The following is a 22,408-nucleotide window of genomic DNA, read 5'->3' as shown; positions in this document are numbered from 1 at the left end:
CTACCCTTGCTGAATTATTAAACACTACTTGTTCAAAAACTTTTGCAGTTCATGGGGATATACACTGAAGCGCCAAATAAAGTGGTGTAGGCATGTGTATTCAAATATAAATATGTAAACAGGCAGAATATGGCACTGTGCTCGGCAACACCTATATAAGACAACAAGTGTCTGGTGCAGTTGTTACATCGGTTACTGCTGCTACAATGACTGGTATTCAAGATTTAAGTGAGTTTGAATGTGGTGTTATAGTCGGTCCACAAGCAAGTTGGCATCTCCAAGGTAGAGATGAAGTGGGCATTTTCCCGTACGACCATTTCACAAGTGTACCTTGAGCATCAGGGATCCAGTAAAACATCAAATCTCCGACATCACTGCGGCCAGAAAAAGATCCTGCAAGAACGGGACCAACGACTACTGAAGAGAATCGTTCAATGTGACAGAAGTTCAACCCTTCTGTAAATTGCTGCAAATTTCAGTGCTGGGTCATCAACAACTGCCAGTGTGCGAACCATTCAACAAAACGTAATTGATATGGGCTTTCAGAGCCGTATGCCCACTGGTGTACCCTTGATGACTGTACGACATAAAAGTGGATGGACGTGTATGGCTATGGAGACAATCTCATGAATCCACGGACTCTGCATGTCAGTGGGGGACTGTTCAAGCAGGTGGGGACGCGCGGAGTGGCTGCATGGTTTGAGGTGCCGTTTCACAGACTGCGTGGCCCCTCCCGGCGGAGGTTCGAGTGTCCCTCGGGCATGGGTGTGTGTATTGTTCTTAGCATAACTTAGTTTAAGTAGTGTGTAAATTAGGGACCGATGATCTCAGCAGTTTTGTCCCTTACGAATTCACACACATTCGAACATTCAAGCTGGCGGAGGCTCTGTAATGGTGTGAGGCATGTGCAGTTGGAGCGATATCGGACTCGTCATATGTCTAGCTATGGCTCTGACAGATGACACGTATGTAAGCATCCTGTCTGATCATCTGCGCCATTGAAGTCCATTGTGGATTGCGACCTACTTGGCCAATCCCAGCAGTACAGTAAGACGCCTCACACGTCTAGAATTTCTAAGGAGAGGCTCCAGGAATACTCTCCTGAGTTTAAACACTTCCGCTGGCCACCAAACTCCCCAGACTTGAACATTATTGAACATTTCTGGGATGCCTTGCAATGTGCTATTCAGAAGAGATCTCCAGCCCCTCGTACTCTTGCGGATTTATGGACAGCATTCATGGTGTCAGTTCCCTCCATCATTACTTCAGACATCATTCAAGTCCATGCCATGTCGTTTGCAGCACTTCTGCGTGCTCGCAGGGGACCTTCACGATATTAGGCATGATCTTTGTCTCTTGAGTGTATAAATCCAGTTTCTGCGATGTGATGATTGTTAATTATATTGAGGATATAGATGAAGATTAAGATGCCAACTTTTTCAACAAGCAACCATTGTCTTTTTTTATAATCCTGGAGTAAAAAAATGTACCTATAGAAAATGTCAACCTGGAAGAAATGTTTGGGGAACAGTATTTCATACATAATTTTGGCTTGTAGAATCATCATTAGCAGCTATATGGGATCTGAATGGATTGGGAAGTAACTGGAGGTGTGACAACTTTACTGTCTTCTTCCTTCTTTTCTACAGTCATTTCAGCTTAGAACTGTCAGTTTTGTTTTCAGAATAATATCTCCTGTTCTCAAACGTGAAAGCATTAGCAGTGTTCCAGGTGGTGCTGCTTCAAAAGTAGCTTGACAAGAACCAGAGTAGGGAGGGAGAACTGTATTTGTTTAAAAAATCCATATACATTTGTTTATTTTAATTTCATTTAACTGTATCAGAAAACTGAAATAATTTAACAAACTCTCTCTTGTGCATGGTGCCCAGTGCCGTACACATCCTTTTAAAAATCCTACTGCCTGTCCCCTGCCAATACCAATGCAGTCTCAATGGACTGAAAGAAATCACCAAAGGAAAAAATTTTTGAGTGTCTGTTGTACCTGGTCAAGAGAGTCATTTTTGAAAGAAAGAAAATCATGACATGAGACAATTCAAGAAAAATTTAAAAACATAACTTGCCAGTCACACCTTCCATTTGATGATTATGTAGATTCAATAACTAAAGATTCTTGTTAGCTGAATGAGAAGTATCTATGTTCTTATAACACAAACATAATAATTACTTTATGATAAATATAGATGTGGTTATGTGGATGACACTAATAACTGAGAAATACAACAGCTATCTGCTATAGCTCTTTTTTTTTTTTTTTTTAAAAAAAAAAGATTGACTTTCTTGTTAATTTTACTATGTTAAACCTAGATTGGGTAAGCACAAATAAGTTACATGTTTATAGGAATAATGTTAGGTGGTGGACAATTTTGTTGCTCTGAAGGATTTTTTAAAAGATGGAAAGTTGTTTTCCTAATGGAAATAAGACTGAACAATATTTTCTGCTACAGATGTGGCTGAGTGAACTCGGGACATTAGTGTACTATTAAACTTTCTAACATTAAAAATTAATTAATATAATTTCAGTAACAAAACCATTTTATATGTAGTGTGTGATTTTCCTTATAGTGATATGATGTATAGGCCTATTTTGTATTCGTAATTGCTGATATTCGTTTTAAGATGGCCAAGATGGCCGCCGAGTAAGTGTCGCCAGAAACCATTTCCAGAAAGTTAAGTGATTTAAACAGGAATATAATTTAGTTTAAGGCCGACAACAAATTAAATACGTGCATTAGTGTATCGTTTAGTCTTGCCATTAAAGGTTTGACTTTTCTTTGCGTATTTTTTCAGAAAACACGAAAAGATCGTAACTTCGCGAAGTCGCGCTTAGGCTTAAATTTTGTAAACGTGTTTGTTTCTTGTTTCACGGTAATTTAACTAGTTTCTCGATAGCAAATAAGTAAACTACCGTAAATAGCGTATAACTTCATTGTTGTAATACAGATTTCAGAAAAACAGCGTAACTTTATATCAGAAACTTGCCTATGTACATTTGTTTATAGGCCTAATTCTCGTAACGCTTTTGGAGAATCAAAGTTAAAGTATCTCGTTTAATTTTCCTTTTTTTCATTCAATCGAGTGAAATATATAATAAATAGCGTATACCTTCATTGTTTTAATACAGATCTCAGAAAAACAGCGGAATTTTAAATCAGAAACTTGCTCATATACATTTGTGAATAGGCTTAATTCTTGTAACGTCTTTTTTGATTTTCGGTAATTTAATTGATTTATTCTAGCTAAAGTATTATTTTTGCCATGAGTGAGAAGTGCCTGACTTGCCGTAGAATTGTTAGTTCCGGGGTTTGGTGTGATGGATGTAGTAGTTTTTTTCACTGGGGGGACTGCAGTGGCGTGGGTGTTGGGAAAGTGGATCAGGCTCATCAGTGGTTATGTAGGATTTGCAGCAGAGATAGGAAGATAGTGGAACAGGAGGGGAAAATTGCTGCCCTTCAGGCTGAGCTAGATCAGGCTAGGGAAGATCTGGACAGGTTAAGGAGGGAGAAGGGCAAAGAGAGGTGGGAAGTGGCAACAGGTAGCAGAAGGAACAGGCCTAGAACTAAGTCTGACAGTTTTGTGGTGAATGTCAAAAATAAGTTTGACCTGTTGCTTCAGTTAGAAACTGATGAGCCTCAAGCAGAGGTAGGTGTAGACAGGACACAACAAACTTTCAATAGGAAATTGAAAAAGAATGTAAGAAAGTCATCGAAAAGGAAGAAAGTTTTGTTGTTAGGCAGTTCTCATGCCAGAGGTGTAGGCCAACTTCTGCAGGAGGAATTAGGACCAGAATACCAGGTCACAAATTTTTTCAAACCAAGTGCTAGTCTGGATCAGGTGACAGAGGATTTAGGTTCACTCTGTAAAGGATTTACCAGGGAAGACACCGTGGTTATTGTGGGAGGGCCAGGGAACACCATCGACAGAGATCCTGGGTACAGTATAGAGTGTGACATGGTAAAGATTGCGTCGGCATCGAGACACACCAATGTTGAATTTGTATCTGTCCTGAGACGCCATGACCGGCCTCATTTGAACTCTTCTGTTGGGAGAGTTAACTTGGAGTTGGAATGGCTGCTTGGGTCGGGTGCGGGGGCTCATATTGGTGTGGTTCCTGTTGATTATCTCAGTAGGTGGGACTATACCAGGCACGGCCTACATCTCAACAGGAAAGGGAAGGGGAAACTGGCTGGGGTAATAGCAGGAAATTTAAGGAGGGGAGGCACTGCCATGAATGGTAAAATACCAGTGGTTACAGGTGTTAGAGCAGCACCTTTTTCAGGATAGGTAAGACAGAAAGATGTCAAGTTCTACGAGAGACCAGGATTGAAACAAATCTTCAGTTTAGGAAAGATATTAAACAGCACAATTCTAGCACATTTGATCACCAATCACAGCTATCAATTATAAATTTTCACCAATCACCAGAAATTTTATCTCCACCAAGTTGTATCTCAGTCCTAGGTAATTGCATTGATGAATTAAAGTCACCCAACCCAGTTGACATAATCTGCCTCTCTGAACACCATGTGACCACTGGTATAGGAACTAGGCCTAAGCACAATGAGAAACTCAGACAGGAGAGTACTGCAAATGTTAGAATAAGGAAAGGTTCTCATAAAAGTATAATTAAAAATAATGTAAGCATATTTCATCAAAATATTGGGAGTTTAAAGAATAAAGTAGATGAGCTTCTGGTTTGTTTAGATGATTTAGAAGCTGAGAATGAAATAGATATACTATGCCTGTCTGAGCATCACATTGTTACTGATATGGATAAGGTAAATGTAAGTGGATATAAGCTCTCTGCACATGTAATGAGAGAAAATATGGGGAAAGGAGGAGTTGCCATATATGTCAAAAGGTATCATTGTGCAAAAAGTATAGAAACAAAAAAGTTTTGTGTAGAGAAACATATAGAAGCATGTGCCTGTGAGCTTAAATTAAATAAAGGCACATTTATAATTGTAACTGTATATAGGTCCCCATCAGGAAATTTTCATCTATTTCTGAAAAATTTGGACTCCTTGTTGTGCTATCTGTCAGACAGGGGGAAGCAAATTATTATTTGTGGGGACTTCAATGAAGATTCTCTGAAAGAGGGTAATAGGAAAAATGACCTTGAAGTATTACTCGGTTCTTTCAATTTGACACCCGTTATTGATTTTCCTACTCGGGTGGCAAAGGATAGCAGCTCACTGATAGATAACTTCTTTATAGACCAAGATAAGTTTAACCAGATAAATGCTCAGCCTGTTGAGAATGGTCTTTCTGATCATGGTGCACAGCTAGTTACAATATATGACATAGCTCCATTCAGCAATACTAAACAGTCCTCCAAAGTAGTACGTTCAGTCAACGATTTAACAATTGCAAATTTCAGGGAAAGCCTACAGCAGTTAGACTGGGATGAGGTGTACCGTGAACCTGATGCCAATTTAAAATATAATTTATTTCATGACATTATTGTAAATGCATTTGAAAACTGCTTCCCCAAGAAAATAGTTAAATATACTCGTAAGAAACCTTGTAACAAACCATGGCTTACTAAGGGTATAAAAATATCGTACCTAACTGGAAGAGTGCAGAAAGTTGAAATAAGTAGCTCTCGTAACATGCAAAGATCAGCATTTTCCTCAAACTGGGGAACTATCAAGCATGGGGCTCCACAAGGGTCAGTCTTGGGTCCTTTGTTGTTCTTATTATATATTAATGACTTGCCATTCTATATTCATGAAGAGGCAAAGTTAGTTCTCTTTGCTGACGATACAAGTATAGTAATCACACCTGGCAAACAAGAATTAACTGATGAAATTGTCAATACTGTCTTTCAGAAAATTACTAAGTGGTTCCTTGTAAACGGACTCTCACTGAATTTTGATAAGACACAGTACATACAGTTCCATACAGGGAATGGTCTGACGCCATTAATAAATATAGACCTTAATCAGAAGCATATAGCTAAGGTAGAATATTTCAAATTTTTAGGTGTGTCCATTGATGAGAGATTAAATTGGAAGAAACACATTGATGATCTGCTGAAACGTTTGAGTTCAGCTACTTATGCAATAAGGGTCATTGCAAATTTTGGTGATAAACATCTTAGTAAATTAGCTTACTACGCCTATTTTCACTCATTGCTTTCATATGGCATCATATTTTGGGGGAATTCATCACTGAGGAATAAAGTATTTATTGCACAAAAGCGTGTAATCAGAATAATAGCTGGAGTCCACCCAAGATCATCCTGCAGACATTTATTTAAGGATCTAGGGATATTCACAGTAGCTTCTCAGTATATATACTCTCTTATGAAATTTGTTATTAACAACCAAACCCAATTCAAAAGTAATAGCAGTGTGTATAACTACAATACTAGGAGAAAGGATGATCTTCACTATTCAAGATTAAATCTAACTTTGACACAGAAAGGGGTGAATTATACTGGCACCAAAGTCTTTGGTCACTTACCAAATAGTATGAAAAGTCTGACAGATAACCAACAAGTATTTAAGAAGAAATTAAAAGAATTTCTGAATGACAACTCCTTCTACTCCATAGAGGAATTTTTAGATATAAATGAAGAAAAAAAAATATTTAAAAAATAAAAAAAATAAAAAGGAAAATAAAAAACACAAAAAAATAAAGTTGTTATATTAACTTAAGTATGTTGTTAAATTAACCTAATTATGTCATGTATTAGAAAATTCGACTCGTTCCACATCATTACGAAATATCGTATTCATGATCCATGGAACTAGTATTAATCTAATTTAATCTAATCTTATCTAGACCGAGGACCAAGTCAAAATGCTCTGCTTAACATTTTCAATTTTTGTAGACTTTGCTCGATGAATTTCGACTGATATATCGATTTCGGTTGTTCCGGAGTACTATCGATAGCTTGGCGTATTCGGTCGGAGCCACAATTATATTTAAGATCGATTTTTTTCAATAACGTAAACTCAGTTGCACGCTGTGCATCACTCCGCGTCGAAGGAGAGGAACGGACCGGAGAATTCAGTTGCTTCATTGCTTTACACAAACGAGCTCTTATTGGCAAAATGTTCTCAAACGGAAGTAAGGATGACAACCAACGCGTGAAAGCAACGCCGCTTGCGACACAACCTCCAAAAGAGAAAGAGGCGGGAAGCGACAAAAGTTTAATGAGTGATCGGCGTGAAGTGGGCGTAACTTTGAGAAACACTAAACCAAAACCAAAAAAAGTTAGGAGTGCTATTCCAAAGCACAGGTAATTGCAATCATATATTCCTTCTCTGTTTATACCCTTAAGTGAAGAGGGCATTGCTGCACAAGGCAAGGTGTAGTTCACTGTGAATATTTTTCCGGCGGCCAGCGCGAATCCCAATCCTGAAGATGTTTTTTCAGATCTTTTACGGTTATTCACATTCAGTTGTAGACCATCCCTCATTTCTACTGGGGTAGTTTTCTAGTAACAAGTAACGATACACATGGAGTTGTCTAATCGGCTTTAGCCAACTTCTTGTAACCAGAAAAATCTCGTCGCGGGCAAAAAGGAAATTGTCTTATGGCAGGTTCCATCGATAACTGCACATTAAACTAATAACTTCGTAAGCGTAATGTGATTGCTTCACGGTAAAACAAGGAGGTATAGGAGAAAGGAGTGGGCTTTTCGATTGTGTGCATACGCCATGAGTATACATTTACCTGGATAAGTTTTATTTACTGTGCTTAATATTATACAGCTGTTATGTATATGATACTTGTATTAAAATTTCTTGTGTTTATATGGGAAAATATCTGTTGTTTACAGACAAGAGTTGTTAAAGTGGAATGGTTGGGGTTACAAGGACTCTCAGTTTGTAGTTAAAGATGGGATAATCCATTTCACGGGAAACCGGTGAGTTTACATTTCATCCTTTTTTTTATACCTGAATGCGTTGCTTGCATTTTCAAAACCAAATGACTCATTAAAAAATAGACTTATTGTTGTTCTAGAATCTTACGAGAATGTTAAACTTTTGCTACTGATGTTTCATACCAAACTGACGGATTTATATTCTGGGTACTCATTTATTAGTGATATTGCCGGTCATCAGAGAAGAGCTAGTATTACTTGCATTCTGGATTGTGAGATCATAATTTTTTACATAGCATTCTGCTGTCAACATCATCTAAAATCAGTAAATTAGCTGTCAGTCAGTATTGGGAAACCTAGTGTAATTAATCCGTCCCCGATTCAGATATTATAAAACTACTGTAGCACAAAAATTTTGAAATTTTTCTGTGAATATCAATTAAAAATTCATGTCTGTTGGTTCTTCAGTCTCTCATTTGGCGTTTATTGTCAATTTTTAGCAGTTTGAATATCTCTAATGCCAGTTTTGTTTTGAAGTACTGTTATGTTCCTCCTATTCGCCCTCATCTATCATCTGAATTTAAAATTTTGTGTGTGGTAATAGAAAATGTATAAAATGTTTAGACTTTTGAATTCTCACTACAGGGTGGTCTTGATCACTGTGGTTCTTAATATTTTGATATCTTTATTTAATAGTAAGTAGAGTACAATTAGTTTCAATACATGCCAAAAATAAAGTGTCTTGTGTAAGTATGGCATCAAACAGCAAAAGAAAAACTGAAGTCACTACATAATTTGTAAGCACACAAACATTTGGAAAAAGTTACGTAATTTATGAATATTTACTCTGCAGTGTGGTGTGCACTGATTCCATTATGGAAACAATCCTCTGGCTGTAACTAGGCCATTTCTCTGCAATATGATCTTTTTCCAGTAGTGCTACTCCTGAAGGGTATATGGGTAGGAGAGAGGTATAATCTGCAAGGAAACTTCACATTAGAATGATCACTGGGGCAGTGTTTATACTGAAGAGGAGGGTGCCTTAATTAATTAGGAGATGAATACTGAGGATGTAAGATGAAGCAAAAGTGTGGCTGTATCGAACTGGTGAGGGGCAATGAAGTGAGTGGCTACTGTATGGACAATTAGAATAAAACTGAAAAATGTAATGTGATGAGAGCAGTTTCCTAATTTAGATTTTGTTTTAGTAGAGGAAGAAGCTGATGCTCTGGAAGAAAAATGGAGTAGTTTGAATAAGTGCCGGAAGTAATAGGTGGAGAGGAAAATCTGTCTGTCCCAAATTTATACACGTACAAAAGATACATAGAAGTAACATGTAACATCAGAGATTCAAGCTTCAGGCCACTAATATCAAGTAGTGGGAACCAAGTGAGATGTGAAATAAAGAAACCATACATTAAAACATAAGTAAGTTCCGATATATGTTACAGAACTGGCAGCACAAATTGTAGGTGCTGTAAGAGTAACTCAGATTCCTGTGGTTGTGCCACTGTGTATCCATATGTTGTTACTGGTGGTTTTTTGTGGACACACAAATGTTACATACTGGACTTAAACTGCTGCTGGGACACCATATAAATGGTTGCTACCTCCCTTCTGATAACATAATTTACATTGATAGAATAGTGATTGAAACCAGATGATTGAATTAGCCTACTTACATCTTTATTGATCAACAGACGGGATAGTGTGCAAAGAATACCAAAGTGTCAGACAAATGTTTTATGATTGGATGGGTACTCAGAAGTAAATTTATGATGTGACAAGAATTTTGCAACCTTTATCTCACATAATGAGCAGAATAAGAAAGTGTAGTTCATGTTGTAAAAATTACTTAATCCAGAATGCAGAGTGTTAGGACTGCTTGGTACTACTGAACTTGAGTAGAGCTGAGGCTGTTGAAGTGATCTATATAAACTTGTTTTGCTTGAATTTCATAGATTTTCCAGTGTTTGGTAGAAAAGTAATGCATTCATAAGACTCGTAAGGTAGTTAATGAGAGGATCTAGAACAGTAAATTCTATTTGGTGCAAACAGTTAGACTGAAGAGGAGAGAGAATTGCAATATGGAATGAATACCAGTTAAAACAGAGTTCCTTTACTCAGAACTAGTTCACTACAGTTATTTGCACCAGCCATGCACCATCAACAAACATCTGCAATGTTTGGAAGAATAGTGAGAACCCTGTGGCAAGGTGAAGTGTGTTTAAGTAATGCAGATAGTAATGAAGGGCAATTATTTGGTTTTTAGTCTCCATCTGAAACAAAATTTTAACTTGCTATGTCTAAGAAACACAGTGCTAGCAATTTGACAGAGTTCTGTGATTATCATTTTTGTTATTTGGTGTTCAACAGATGCTTTTTTCCTGTTTTAAATTGTGAAGTTGCCACTTACCTTACTGCTCTCTCAGGTGGTTTTTTTAATCATTGGCGTAAGTTGTCCAGTTTGCAAAAAGTAGCATTATGGGGCATTACTTTCTTTCATTACACAGTGATCAGTGAGGATTACTGAAGAATGGGATACAATATGTAGGCTTTAACCAGTGATGTCATAAGTTACCACAGTGATGTCTTGCACAGGTTTAACAGCAGAAGAATGCTGAGAAACAAGGGATGCAGGCCAGAGAAAATGGATGGTAGACATATCTCACATACATCCACACTACCAACATAATGTTAAGTATATCACTTCTTTGAGTCCTAGTACCCCATTCTCCAGTCGACTTATATAGCTCAACTGAAGAAATGGCAGAAAGGAAAGGAAAAAAAGGGGAAAGAAGTAACGCTAGCATGAAGTACCTCACCTGACATAAGAGTTGTATCCCAAACTTCAGCTGGTCTGTATGGGTTAACTGCATTACAGGATACAAATGTAACATATATTGACTTTTTTTACCTTTACTAGCACTACATCCTATTCTTTGGTTGACCTATGTATGTCAACTGACGTGCAGGATACAAATTTTACAGGTGTTGCTTTTTTCGCATCCACTACAACTAGCATCTTATTCTTCAACTCATGCTGGTACTAGCGAAGGCGAAAAGTCAACTGAAGAATAGGATACTAAAGTTAGGGAAGATGTAAAAGATGACATACATTACACTGACATGCATGCAATTTTTTTTTTCGTCTTTGATACTAATAGTATCAATTGAAGATTGTCATAGTAGTACTAGTGAGCGTGAAAAAAAAAAAACCTATGACAACAAAATTTGTATCCTGTAATTCAATTGATCTATGTAGGTCAGCTGAAGAATAGAATACTAGTGTTAGCATAGGTGTAAAACTCGACACATGTACCCATACCTAAGGTGAGCTATATAGGTCAACTGAAGAATAAGTGCTAGTGAAGGCAAAAAAAAAATCTATCCTGTACTTCAGTTGTAGTTCAGCTGAATTAAAGGATGGCAGTGTTATGCATATCACATTTTTTGTCTTTTTCTAGGACTAGTATCCCGTTCTTCAGTTGACATATATGTCTGCGTTTTCGTTTTCGATAGTACTGGTATAGACTGAAAAATATCATAGTAATACTAGTGCTGGCAAAGCCGAAAAAAAGTGACAGCTGTAAAATTTGTATTCCTTACTGCAGTTGGTGAACCCTATTTCAAGTCTTCCATATTCATAGGAGTAGATAAATCCACACCTACAAACAAATACAAAAAGTAAAAATTGTCCAGAATGAAAACCAATTCTTCCAAAATATCTCAAACTTAAAAAGAATGAAAATAAGTATTGAAATTTAATGAACAAATGAGATAAATTAATTAAAGTGACAAAAATCATACACCTTGTCTAGCCCTGTATTTTAAAAACAAATTCATTTATTTCAATTTACAATGGTGGTGCCTTGCCATATAAAATAACCAATTTATTATCTATGGCTCAAAAATAAAGACATTAAAATCAATGAGTACATTATGACATCTTTGGTCAAAGTCGACAGGTTGTATCCCATTCTTCAGTTGACCCAATCAATGCATGCCAATTATACTGCACAGAATTTACCCGGTAAGTTGTGCAATATGGCCTCACTTGTTTTGCGAGTCAGAACATTACCTACATTTTTTCAGGATATGTTTCAGTCATCAGTTGCAAATAAATTTTATTATCTGCACCAGTTTTGACAAATTAATTTTTAATCTTCAGAAACTTACATTAGGGATGTTATGAAAATAGATTGCAGAAACTTGCTTGGTTTAGCAGATAATGTGTTTTATTTGCAACTGGTCACTGAAATTTATCCCGAAAAAATACTACTACAGTTGCTGAAAATTACAGCCATGAATAAAATGTTATCTATTGTAATAAAGCATGTGTTCATTGCAATTGAATTAATTTCAAAGGCATTAAATAAATCCAGTTGTCGGGCATGTAATTAATGAAAATGCAATGATGTGAAATTGTATCAGTGGAGCAACACAAAGAAAAACTGATCTCCAGTTTAATAAATGTTTTCTGACTAATAAAAATTGTGCCAAACCTGGACTTGAAAATATCTCTTTTCTGCTTTTTATGAGCTAACAAGGTATCACCTTAACCAAGAGACTGTCTGGATGACAGTGAATGCTTAAGTTGCACTTTGAGGCATGCTCAGATTTTATAATAATTGATGCAGCTGTATAAAACATTCTCGGACTTCTTGCCACGTCAGTTCAGATGCTCATAATGAAGATGATGGTGAAAATCATCAAAAGCTCGAGGTTTTATGCTAAATTGATGTGGCAAGAAGTCCGAGAATGTTTTATGCGACAGTGCCATTGCAAAAGACTTCATTCTCAGTTAAGGCAGCTGCTTGCAAAAAACTGGGAATTTGTGTTCATGTCCCAGTGTGGAATAAATGTTCATTAGTCATGACAAGTCATCTGATGATCCTTTGTAACTGCATACATTAAGGAGTAAAAATGTTTGCCTGCCATTCAGCGACGTGGAGACTGGGTGTGGAGAATGGTGAGAGGGCAGGAGAACAGGTTCACTGTGTCCTTTGTTGGTGTGGTGTGCACACTGTGGTTTCGATCAGTATCATCAATTCCTAGGAATTGGGGGCTACCAAGTTAGATAAGGAAGGATGCACTGGATTAAGCAGAGTATCTTTCCTCTGGGATGTTTTGAAATTAATCATTTCAGTCCTGAAGCATTTCATTGACTGAGAATTTCCTTACTTTCAGCTGAGTTTCCACTTGTGTTAGCAAGGTGGACCAGGCTATGTGAGAACACTCAAGATTTTGAAGCCTACTGCAGCTAAATTATTTTCAGCAGACATGGTTGGGTGTAGACATATAGAAAGGGACTTTGAAACTTGAGGTAGACATCATACCATTTAATATTTCTGTGATTATCTTTTTGAGGGACAAGCATTATATGTTTCAGTATGTTCTATACTCTGAAGACACTCACCTCAATTCTGTTGTTGCATGACTGTTATTTCTGAAATGTGGTAGGTACAATTTTCAAACACCCACTCTGTCATTTAGCAATTTGGTTGGAACACCAGAGCACCAAATGCTTGCAGCCAAGCTATTCACATACTAAGTCATTTCCTCATCTCTAAGTGAGATCTTCCTCACTTGATTGTTTTGTTACAGAATTGTATGAGTACCAGATGAGAACAGGCTCCCTTGGTGTAACATATTCCAGTCTTTCTCCACCACTAGTTACCTTATCGAGCAACATGCTCCTGATTGACCAGTGAAGGAGGTCGACCTGAATGGGGAACATCCTAGAGGTTGATGTTACATCTCTGAAACCCTTTGAAACATTTTAGAATGGTATAGTGACGTGGCCAATCTTCTCCAAGCTTTTGAGACGTTTCCCCAAAGCACTGATCCACTGCTAGTCACCATGTGTTTTTGATCTTGATACCATGTGATCAGGAGGTACATCAAAAGTTATGTAAGGAGCACGATCTCCCAGCCACAGTGCTTATGGTTGAAGGTCTACACATAAATGGAATCAGATGGCAATTTGCAAAATTTCCCTTTACTTTTGTACTGAATAATATCACAACATGCATTCTGGTTAAACATGCTGGACAAACGACAAGCATACAGTGTTCACGGTGATGGGAAAATGTTAATGATATGGATTGGGGCAATTTCTTACAGTAACTACGTATTTAGAGTCTTCAAGAAGATGGAAGAGGAATCTTTGTTCAATCCTGCATCTACATCTACACGATTACTCTACACGATTGCTCTCTCTACCGTTCCACTCTCGAATGGCACACGGGAGAAACGAGTACTTAAATTTTTCTGTGTGAGCCCTGATTTCTCTTATTTTATCGTGATGATTATTTCTCCCTATGTAGGTGGGTGCCAACAGAATGTTTTCGCAATTGGAGGAGAAAACTGGTGATTCATATTTTATGAGAAGATCCCGTCGCAACGAAAAACGCCTTTGTTTTAATGATTGACATTCCAATTCATGTATTATGTCTGTGGCACTATCTCCCCTATTTCGCGATAATACAAAACGAGCTGCCCTTCTTTGCACTTTTTTGATGTCATCCGTCATGCCCATCTGATGCGGATCCCAAACCGCACAGCAATATTCAGAATAGGGACAAGCATGGTGTGAGCAGTCTCTTCAGTAGAACTGTTGCACCTTCTAAGTGTTCTGCCAGTTGGCAGTTGTTCTTGATTGGAATTCAGGAATATTTACTTTGTCTTCTTTGGTGAAGGAGTTTCGGAAAATTGTCTTTGGTGAGCTCTACCCACAACATTATCTATGTGATCGTTCCAATTTAGGGTGTTTGTAATTGTAATCCATAAGTATTTAGTTGAATTTACAGCCTTCAGATTTGTGTGACTTATCGCGTAATCGAAATTAAGTGGATTTCTTTTAGTACTCATGTGAATAACATCACACTTTTCTTTATTCAGGATCAACTGCCACTTTTCGCACCATACAGATATCTCACCTAAATCAATTTGCAATAAGTTTTGGTCATCTGATGACTTTACAAGACGGTGAATGACAGCATCATTTGCAAACAATCTAAGACGGCTACTCAGATTGTCTCCTATGTCGTTAATATAGATCCGGAACAACAGAGAGCCTATAACACTTCCTTGGGGAACGACGGATATTACTTTTGTTTTACTCGATGACTTTCCGTCTGTTACTACGAACTGTGGCCTTTCTGACAGGAAATCACGAATCCAGTCGCACAACTGAGGCGATACTCCGTAGGCACGCAATTTGGTTAGAAGACACTCGTGAGGAACGGTGTCGAAAGCCTTCAGGAAATCTAAAAATATGGAATCAATTTGACATCCCCTGTCGATAGCACTCATTACTTCATTAGTATAAAGAGCTAGTTGTATTTCACAAGAACGATATTTTCCGAAACCGTGCTGACTATGTCAATAAATCGTTTTCTTCGATGTACTTCATAATGTTCGAATACAGTATATGTTACAAAACCCTACTGCAAATCACCGAGCGAGGTGGCGCAGTGGTTAGACACTGGACTCGCATTCGGGAGGACGACGGTTCAATCCCGCGTCCGGCCATCCTGATTTAGGTTTTCCGTGATTTCCCTAAATCACTCCAGGCAAATGCCGGGATGGTTCCTCTGAAAGGGCACGGCCGACTTCCTTCCCCATCCTTCTCTAATCCGATGAGACCGATGATCTCGCTGTCTGGTGTCCTTCCCCAAACAACCCAACCCCCCAACTGTAAATCGACGTTAGTGATATAGGCCTGTAATTCAGCGGATTACTCCTACTTCCCTTTTTTGGGTATTGGTGTGACGAGCAATTTTCCAGTCTTTAGGCACGGATCTTTCTGTGAGCGAGTAGTTGTATATAATTGCTAAATATGGAGCTATTTTATGAGCATACTCTGAGAGGAACCTGACTGACATAAAATCTGGATCGGAGGTCTTGCCTGTATTAAAGCTGCTTCGTTACTCCGACGATATCTGTTTCTATGTTTCTCATCTTGGCAGTTGTTCTTGACTGGAATTCAGGAATATTTACTTTGTCTTCTTTGGTGAAGGAGTTTCGGAAGATTGTGTTTAATAACACTGCTTTAGTGGCACTGTCATCAGTGATTTCACCGTTGTTATCGCGCAGTGAAGGTATTGATTGCGTCTTGCCACTGGTGTGCTTTATGTATGACCAGAATCTCTTTGGGTTTTCTGCCAGGTTTCCAGACAGAATTTCGCTGTGGAAATTATTAAAAGCATCTCGCATTGAATTACGTGCCATATTTCGAACTTCTGTAAGACTTTGCCAATCTTGGGGATTTTGCTTTCTTTTAAATTTGGCATGCTGTTTTCGTTGCTTCTGCAACAACAATCTGACCCGTTTTGTGTACCATTGGGAATCAGTACCATCACTTATTAATTTATGTGGTAGATATCTCTCAGTTGCTGTCGATACTGTCTCTTAAAAAGGCGTTAAGAGCATTTTTAAATAGATATACTATATATATTCTTTTTGATGGTTGTCGGTGTTACGGTATTCAACCTAGCAGCAACTGCCTTGTGGTCGCTAATCCCTGTATTTCTCTCAATACTCACTATTTGTCAAGGATTATTTGTTGCTAAAAGGTCAAGTATGCTTTCGTAACCATTTACGCTTCGGGTGGGCTCATGAACTAATTGTTCAAAATAATTTTCTGAGAAAGCATTCAGAACAATTTCGGATGACGTTTTGTGCCTGCCGCCGGCTTTAAACGTAAAATTTTTCCAGCATATCAAGGGTAGATTAGTCTCCACGGACTATAATTGTATGAGCGGGGTACTTATTTGAAATGAGACTCAAGTTCTCTTTGAACTGTTCAGCAACTATATCTTCTGAGTCGGGGTTCAGTAAAACGATCCAACTTATAGTTTAGTCCGATTGTCAGGTATAACCTCTACCCATACTATTTCACAGGAACTATCTACTTCAGTTTCGCTACAAGGCAAACTACCTTTGACAGCAGTAAATACTCCACCACCAACTGTATTTAATCTATCCTTTCTGAACACTATTAGATCGTTTGAAAAAATGTCGGCTGAACTTATTTCCGGCTCTAGCCAGCTCTGTGTACCTAAAACTATTTGAGCTTCAGTGCTTTCTATTAGGGCTTGGAGCTCTGGTTCTTTCCCAACACAGCTACGACAATTTACAACTACAATACCAATCGTTTCTACAACTACCTTACTGTGTTTTACTTGCCCACTTTTAGACAGACGTTGCTTCTGTGGTTCCCTGAGACCTTCTAACCTAAAAAACCGCTCAGTCCCTTCCACACAGCCCCCGCTACCCGTGTAGCCGCCTCCTGTGTGTAATGGACTCCTGACCTATTAAGCGGAAACCGGAAACCCACCACCGGATGGCGCAAGGCAAGGAATCTGCAGCCTACACAGTCACAGAACCGCGTGAGCCTCTGATTCAGACCCTCCACTCAACTCTGCACCAAAGGACCACAGTCGGTTCTATCGACAATGCTGCAGATGGTGAGCTCTGCCTTAATCTCGGAAGCAAGACTGGCAGTCTTTACCATTTCCGAGTCTTTACCATTTCCACTAGCCGCCCGAAACCAGACAGAATCTGCTCCGATCCAAAGCAACACACGTCATTGGTACCGAGATGTGCCACACCTGCAGTTCGCTGCACCCTGTACTCTTCATGGCATCCGGAAGCACACTTATCACATCCGGAATGACTCCCCCATGAGTGCACACGGAGTGCACACTGGCTTCCTTCCCCTCCTTGGCAGCTATGTTCCTAAGGGGCCCCATTACGCACCTAACGTTGGAGCTCCCAACTACCAGCAAACCCACCCTCTGTGAATGCCCAGACGTTGTGGGCCGTGAAGCTTCCTTTGGAACAGGATGGACGACTGCATCTGGCTCAGAGACATCGTCAGCCACAGTTAATGCACGAAAACGGTTCGTCAAACGGCCTGGGGAGGCCCTACAATCGGCCCCTTAGAAAGTTTTTCGCTGTCTGTCAGACTTTGGAATGATCTCCCATTCGACCACGGGTGAGGGGTCAACCCCAGTGCAGGCAGTACCCGGGGCAGCCACAGCAGTGGACCGATCGGAGGACACGTGGGACGTGCTCGATGTCCCTCGCATCCCCGCATTCGATCCCCTACTGTGACGCCCCTTGGCAGCAGCCTCAAGCTGTGTGACAGAAGCCAAAGCAGCCTGGAGCTGTGAGCAAAGGGTCGCCAACTCAACTTGCATCTGTACACAACAATCACAGTTCCTATCCATTACTGCAGTCGCTCCTGTTTGAAGCTCGTGAAAATAAGTAACAAGCAAACGGTGTACTCGCCTTATTAGTAGCAGGAACTAGCGGTGCTGCTCTCGCTGATGGTCTAACAGACACTAACTCAAAACAAGACGATTTCAGCAAAAAGGTATGGTCCGTAATGTCTGCCAATGTTTCTATCCTGTTGTTTATCAGATGTATCGCTAGAGGATGTGGCATACAATAACAGGACTAATGGCTCAGTAGTATATCCCAGCAGTCATATCAGTTAACTTGCTTTTATTTTGCGTAGCAGGACCAAACATATATTCGTTCTTAATAATCTTTTCTCCAGGAATTCCCAGTTCAGTTCGCGGAGCATTTAACTCGCGTGATGCACGAACATAACTGTAACAAACCTAGCAGTACTCTTCTGAATTTTGTCGATGTCTTCTTTTTATCCGTCCTGATGGGGATACAAAACACCTGAGCAGTACTCAAGAATATGCTGCACAGGTGTTCTGTACCCCAACTCCTTCACAGATGAGCTATTCTTTTCTACCATTTTCCGAATAGACCTAAATTCAGAGCTTGCCTAATCTTACAACTGACGTTACCTGCTCGTTCTGTTTCAATGTTTCTTAGCTCCGTTACGCCTAGACATTTAATCGACGTGACTGTATCAAGCATTTCATCACTAATACTATACTGGAACGTTACACGATTGTTTTTCCTTTTCATCTGCATTACCATACTTTTTTCATATTTAGAGCAAGCAGCCACTGTTCACAGCAAATAGAAATTCTGCCCAAGTCACTCAACGATGACGCTTCCCGCACACGACGTCATCAGCAAACAGTCTCACATTGCTCCTAACCATATTCGTCAGATCGTTAAATCATTTTGAACGTTGAGAGGATTTAGCGTTTCGAAGAATTTGCAACTTTTTTTTCAACTTGTTTGTGCGTTCGCTTTCCGACGCCTCTTGTTAATAACACTCTTAGAAGGATGATATTCATTTGGGTAAACTTTTCTCTGGAGAATGCTTATGATTTTTGTAGTTAACCACAAGCAGGAGAGTAAGTTTCAACTGCTGCGGTAATACTACTGTTGTCGCCGATACCAAGTGACGGTAGGGAAAAATAAGTAGAATGTTCCATGTACTGGAAATATTCTGATGCTGAACTGAGTCAGTAAGATAAATATGTTTCTCAGGAGTGGCGCACCTCGTAAGAGATACGGGAAAAGACTTGATAACATGGAAGCATGTTGGTCATTTTTATTTGTATAAAAACGTCCAAGTTCAGTCTGTAGATAGCTTTTCTTTATTTTCAAATCGCCGGTTTTGGCACATCTTGAGATCTGCTCGAAAAAAAAAATTGAGTAACAGTTGATTCAAGAGTCAATTTACAAAGTTTCAGATTTTTTTTTTTTTTTGCGCGCCTTCGTTGATGCCACAGTATGTCTCCTATAAACCGATCGCTACATTGACAATGATCTGTGCGACTGCCTTCTGAGAGTGCAAGGGCAAGTCAGTTCAGCAATGATGCCATACAAGTTGAAGTGTGTTACTACATCTTAAATGGTATTGAAGTTCTACAATGAATCTTTCACTCTAAGCGGAGTGTGTGCAGTTTTGAAACTTCCTGGCACTTAAATTCGTATGCTGAACTACGAATCGAAGCCAGGTCTTTACCTTTGATGGACACTGCTCTTACTGTCTAAGCTGTGCAGGCATGGCTGGCGACTCCTCTTCGAAGCTTCAGTTCTGCTAGTAATTCTCCGACTTTACAAACTTCAGTCGATCATAGCAATAACAGTGAAATGATAAGTTCCGGGTCCGAGCCCGGTAGGTGGTTCTAATCTACAAGGAAGTTTCCTTAAATGCGATTCGAAAGGTAACATTACTACTTTTATCTTCTTGATTCAATCTCCCGTTGTAGTTTTCGTTCAAAGTTCACTTTCAGTTTCTAATATAACATTCGTCTTGAATAGCTTTATCCGCCCATTTTTTCGAATGGGTTTGAAGCCATGTAAAGTATTATGAAAGCCTCCTTTAAAGTAAAACGTATTCATTTTCATTCAAGTTAAATATTGATTTGTCTTCTTTATGCTGAACCCAGGTGCCTCATCAGCAACGTATCTCTTGGAATATCATCAATACACCACGTCTGCCGCAACGAAGTTCTTCAATATGATGTCCAATTACTTGTTGACACGAGCGCCCGCATGCGCATTGTGTTGAGCATGTTGGAAAATGTGTATCACAATAGTGCATGTATGACTGAAGATGGACTAAACATATTACGAAACCGAGTGTGTTTATGAAGCCATTACAGTTGCGATGAGGATTGTGTGTTGATAATGTTGGTTGGTTGATTTGTGTGGAGGGGACCAAACAGCGAAGTCATCGGTCCCATCAGATTAGGGAAGGACGGGGGAGTAAGTCGGCCGTGCCCTTTCAAAAGAACTATCGCGACGTTTGCCTCAAGTGATTTAGGGAAATCACAGAAAACCTAAAGCAGGATGGCCAGACGCGCGGGTCTGAACTGTCGTCTTCCCGAATGCGAGTCCTGTTGATAATGTATGACACGTAATTAATTATTGTGGTTAAATCTAGAACAAATGCTGCAGAATTTCTAAACTCAAAAGTTTACGGAAATTTGACAAAGAATTAGTTTATAAATGTTGTGAATTGCGTTTGTATAAGGAAAACGCTTTTTCAAACTTGATGTCACTGGAGCTACATTGTGGAATCGTGGAATACGTTTTGCACCTGTGATTACTTACCCACTTCACCCTCATCTCATCGCTGACAGCAGTCGCCGTAACCTATCCGGGGACCTATCATATCATCTCTTGTGGGCTGGAATTCTAATTACTGATGTTTGCAAGAACTGTGTGTGCTGACTTTCCGAGTATTACTGACAAACTTTGATCTGTGTACTTCCATGATTTAGATGCGCAGTATTTAAGGTGGAAATAAATTTAGATCGTACATGCAAACCAGACCCTGTTCAATCCAGATCAGTATCTGCACACAGTGATGGTAAATAAATTTGCAATACCAGGACGGGTAGGGATAACGACGTTTTACGTTCTGTACTTGTACAGTAGAGTATGGACAATACGTGATTAAATTTGTAGGTAATTTGGGGGTATACAGGGTGCGAAATTTCGTTCACAAATCAGCCACCTGTGGCATCAACAACGGCTCTGACCCAGGTGGGCATCAGAGTCGAAATGAGTTTTGATGACAGATAAGGTACACCATTCCATGCTCCTTAATCTCTGTCCAGGGCTTTGCGAATCGTAATGGCTGGCTAGTGTCGTCGTCCAGTCTCTCGGCTGCTCGTGCCAGCATGTTTGCAGTGTGCGACAATCAGGAGAATGTGCTGGCTTGGCCACAGTCAAACATCGTCTGTGTAACGGTAGGCAGGACAGTACGGACAAGTGGTCTTTCGTCATTTTGCTAAAAAATGACGTCACGCAGACCTGGAAGATAAGGCGCAGTCACAGGCCTTAACCTGGTGGCTTGCTGTCCAAATTACCGGATATGCGAGCTAGATACGATAATTTTTTCTACCCGTATCATTATCATACAGGAGCTGGGCCCATATGGAGATAAGTGCAATCTGGCAACGGTCTTTTTCCTTGCAGTATCCATACAGGTGTAAGTCAAGAAACAGAGACTTCTGCATAATAGGTGTAAAAGCATAGGGCTACGGATAGATGATAATAGAACAATGCCTCAAACCTTCAATAACTACCGTAGCAGAATATTGTCAAATGATCTTTCACTAAACCCAGAGAAATTTTGGTCTTATGTAAAGGCTGTTAGTGGCACCAAAGTTAGTGTCTGGTCCCTAACGAATGAGGCGGGAATTGAAATTGAGGGTAGCAAAGCAGCAGCTGAAATGCTTGACTCAATATTCAAATGTTCCTTTATAAAGGAAAACCCAGGAGAACTGTCCAAATTTAATCCTCGTACCACTGAATAGACGAATGAAATAAATACTAGTGTCAGTGGCTTTGAGAAACAGCTGAAATTGTTAAAATTGAACAAGACTCCACTGTCTGATGGAATCCTTGTCAGATTTTATATTGAATTTGCGGCTGAGTTAGCTCCTGTTCTAACTATAATCTATCGTAGATTCCTGGAACAAAAATCAGTGCCCAGTTGTTGGAAGAAGGCAAAGCTCACACCCGTTTACAAAAAGCTTAGTTGAAGTGATCCACAAACTTACCGTCTAATATCCTCGAGGTCAGTTTCTTGTAGAATCTTAGAACATGTTCTGAGCTCAAATATAATATGGTATCTTGAACAGGATTATCACG

At 39.3% G+C, this 22,408-nt stretch overlaps 1 protein-coding gene across 1 annotated transcript in view; it reads left to right on the top strand.

The window, feature by feature from the left end:
- The first annotated feature begins 6,982 nt into the window (after positions 1 to 6,982).
- LOC126457684 (alkyldihydroxyacetonephosphate synthase) overlaps positions 6,983 to 22,408 on the top strand; it is a 238,234-nt gene continuing 222,808 nt past the window's right edge. The window contains exons 1-2 of the mRNA XM_050094189.1: positions 6,983 to 7,267; positions 7,811 to 7,897. Of these exons, the coding sequence (XP_049950146.1) occupies positions 7,080 to 7,267; positions 7,811 to 7,897 (275 nt within the window). The 5' untranslated portion in view covers positions 6,983 to 7,079. The remainder of the gene's footprint in view (positions 7,268 to 7,810; positions 7,898 to 22,408) is intronic.

The sequence above is a fragment of the Schistocerca serialis genome, chromosome 2 (genome assembly GCF_023864345.2).
Source record: "Schistocerca serialis cubense isolate TAMUIC-IGC-003099 chromosome 2, iqSchSeri2.2, whole genome shotgun sequence".
In the NCBI taxonomy this organism is placed as follows: Eukaryota; Metazoa; Arthropoda; class Insecta; order Orthoptera; family Acrididae; genus Schistocerca; species Schistocerca serialis.
Note: the sequence above shows the minus strand (reverse complement) of the source record. Positions and strands in the feature narration are given on the sequence as shown.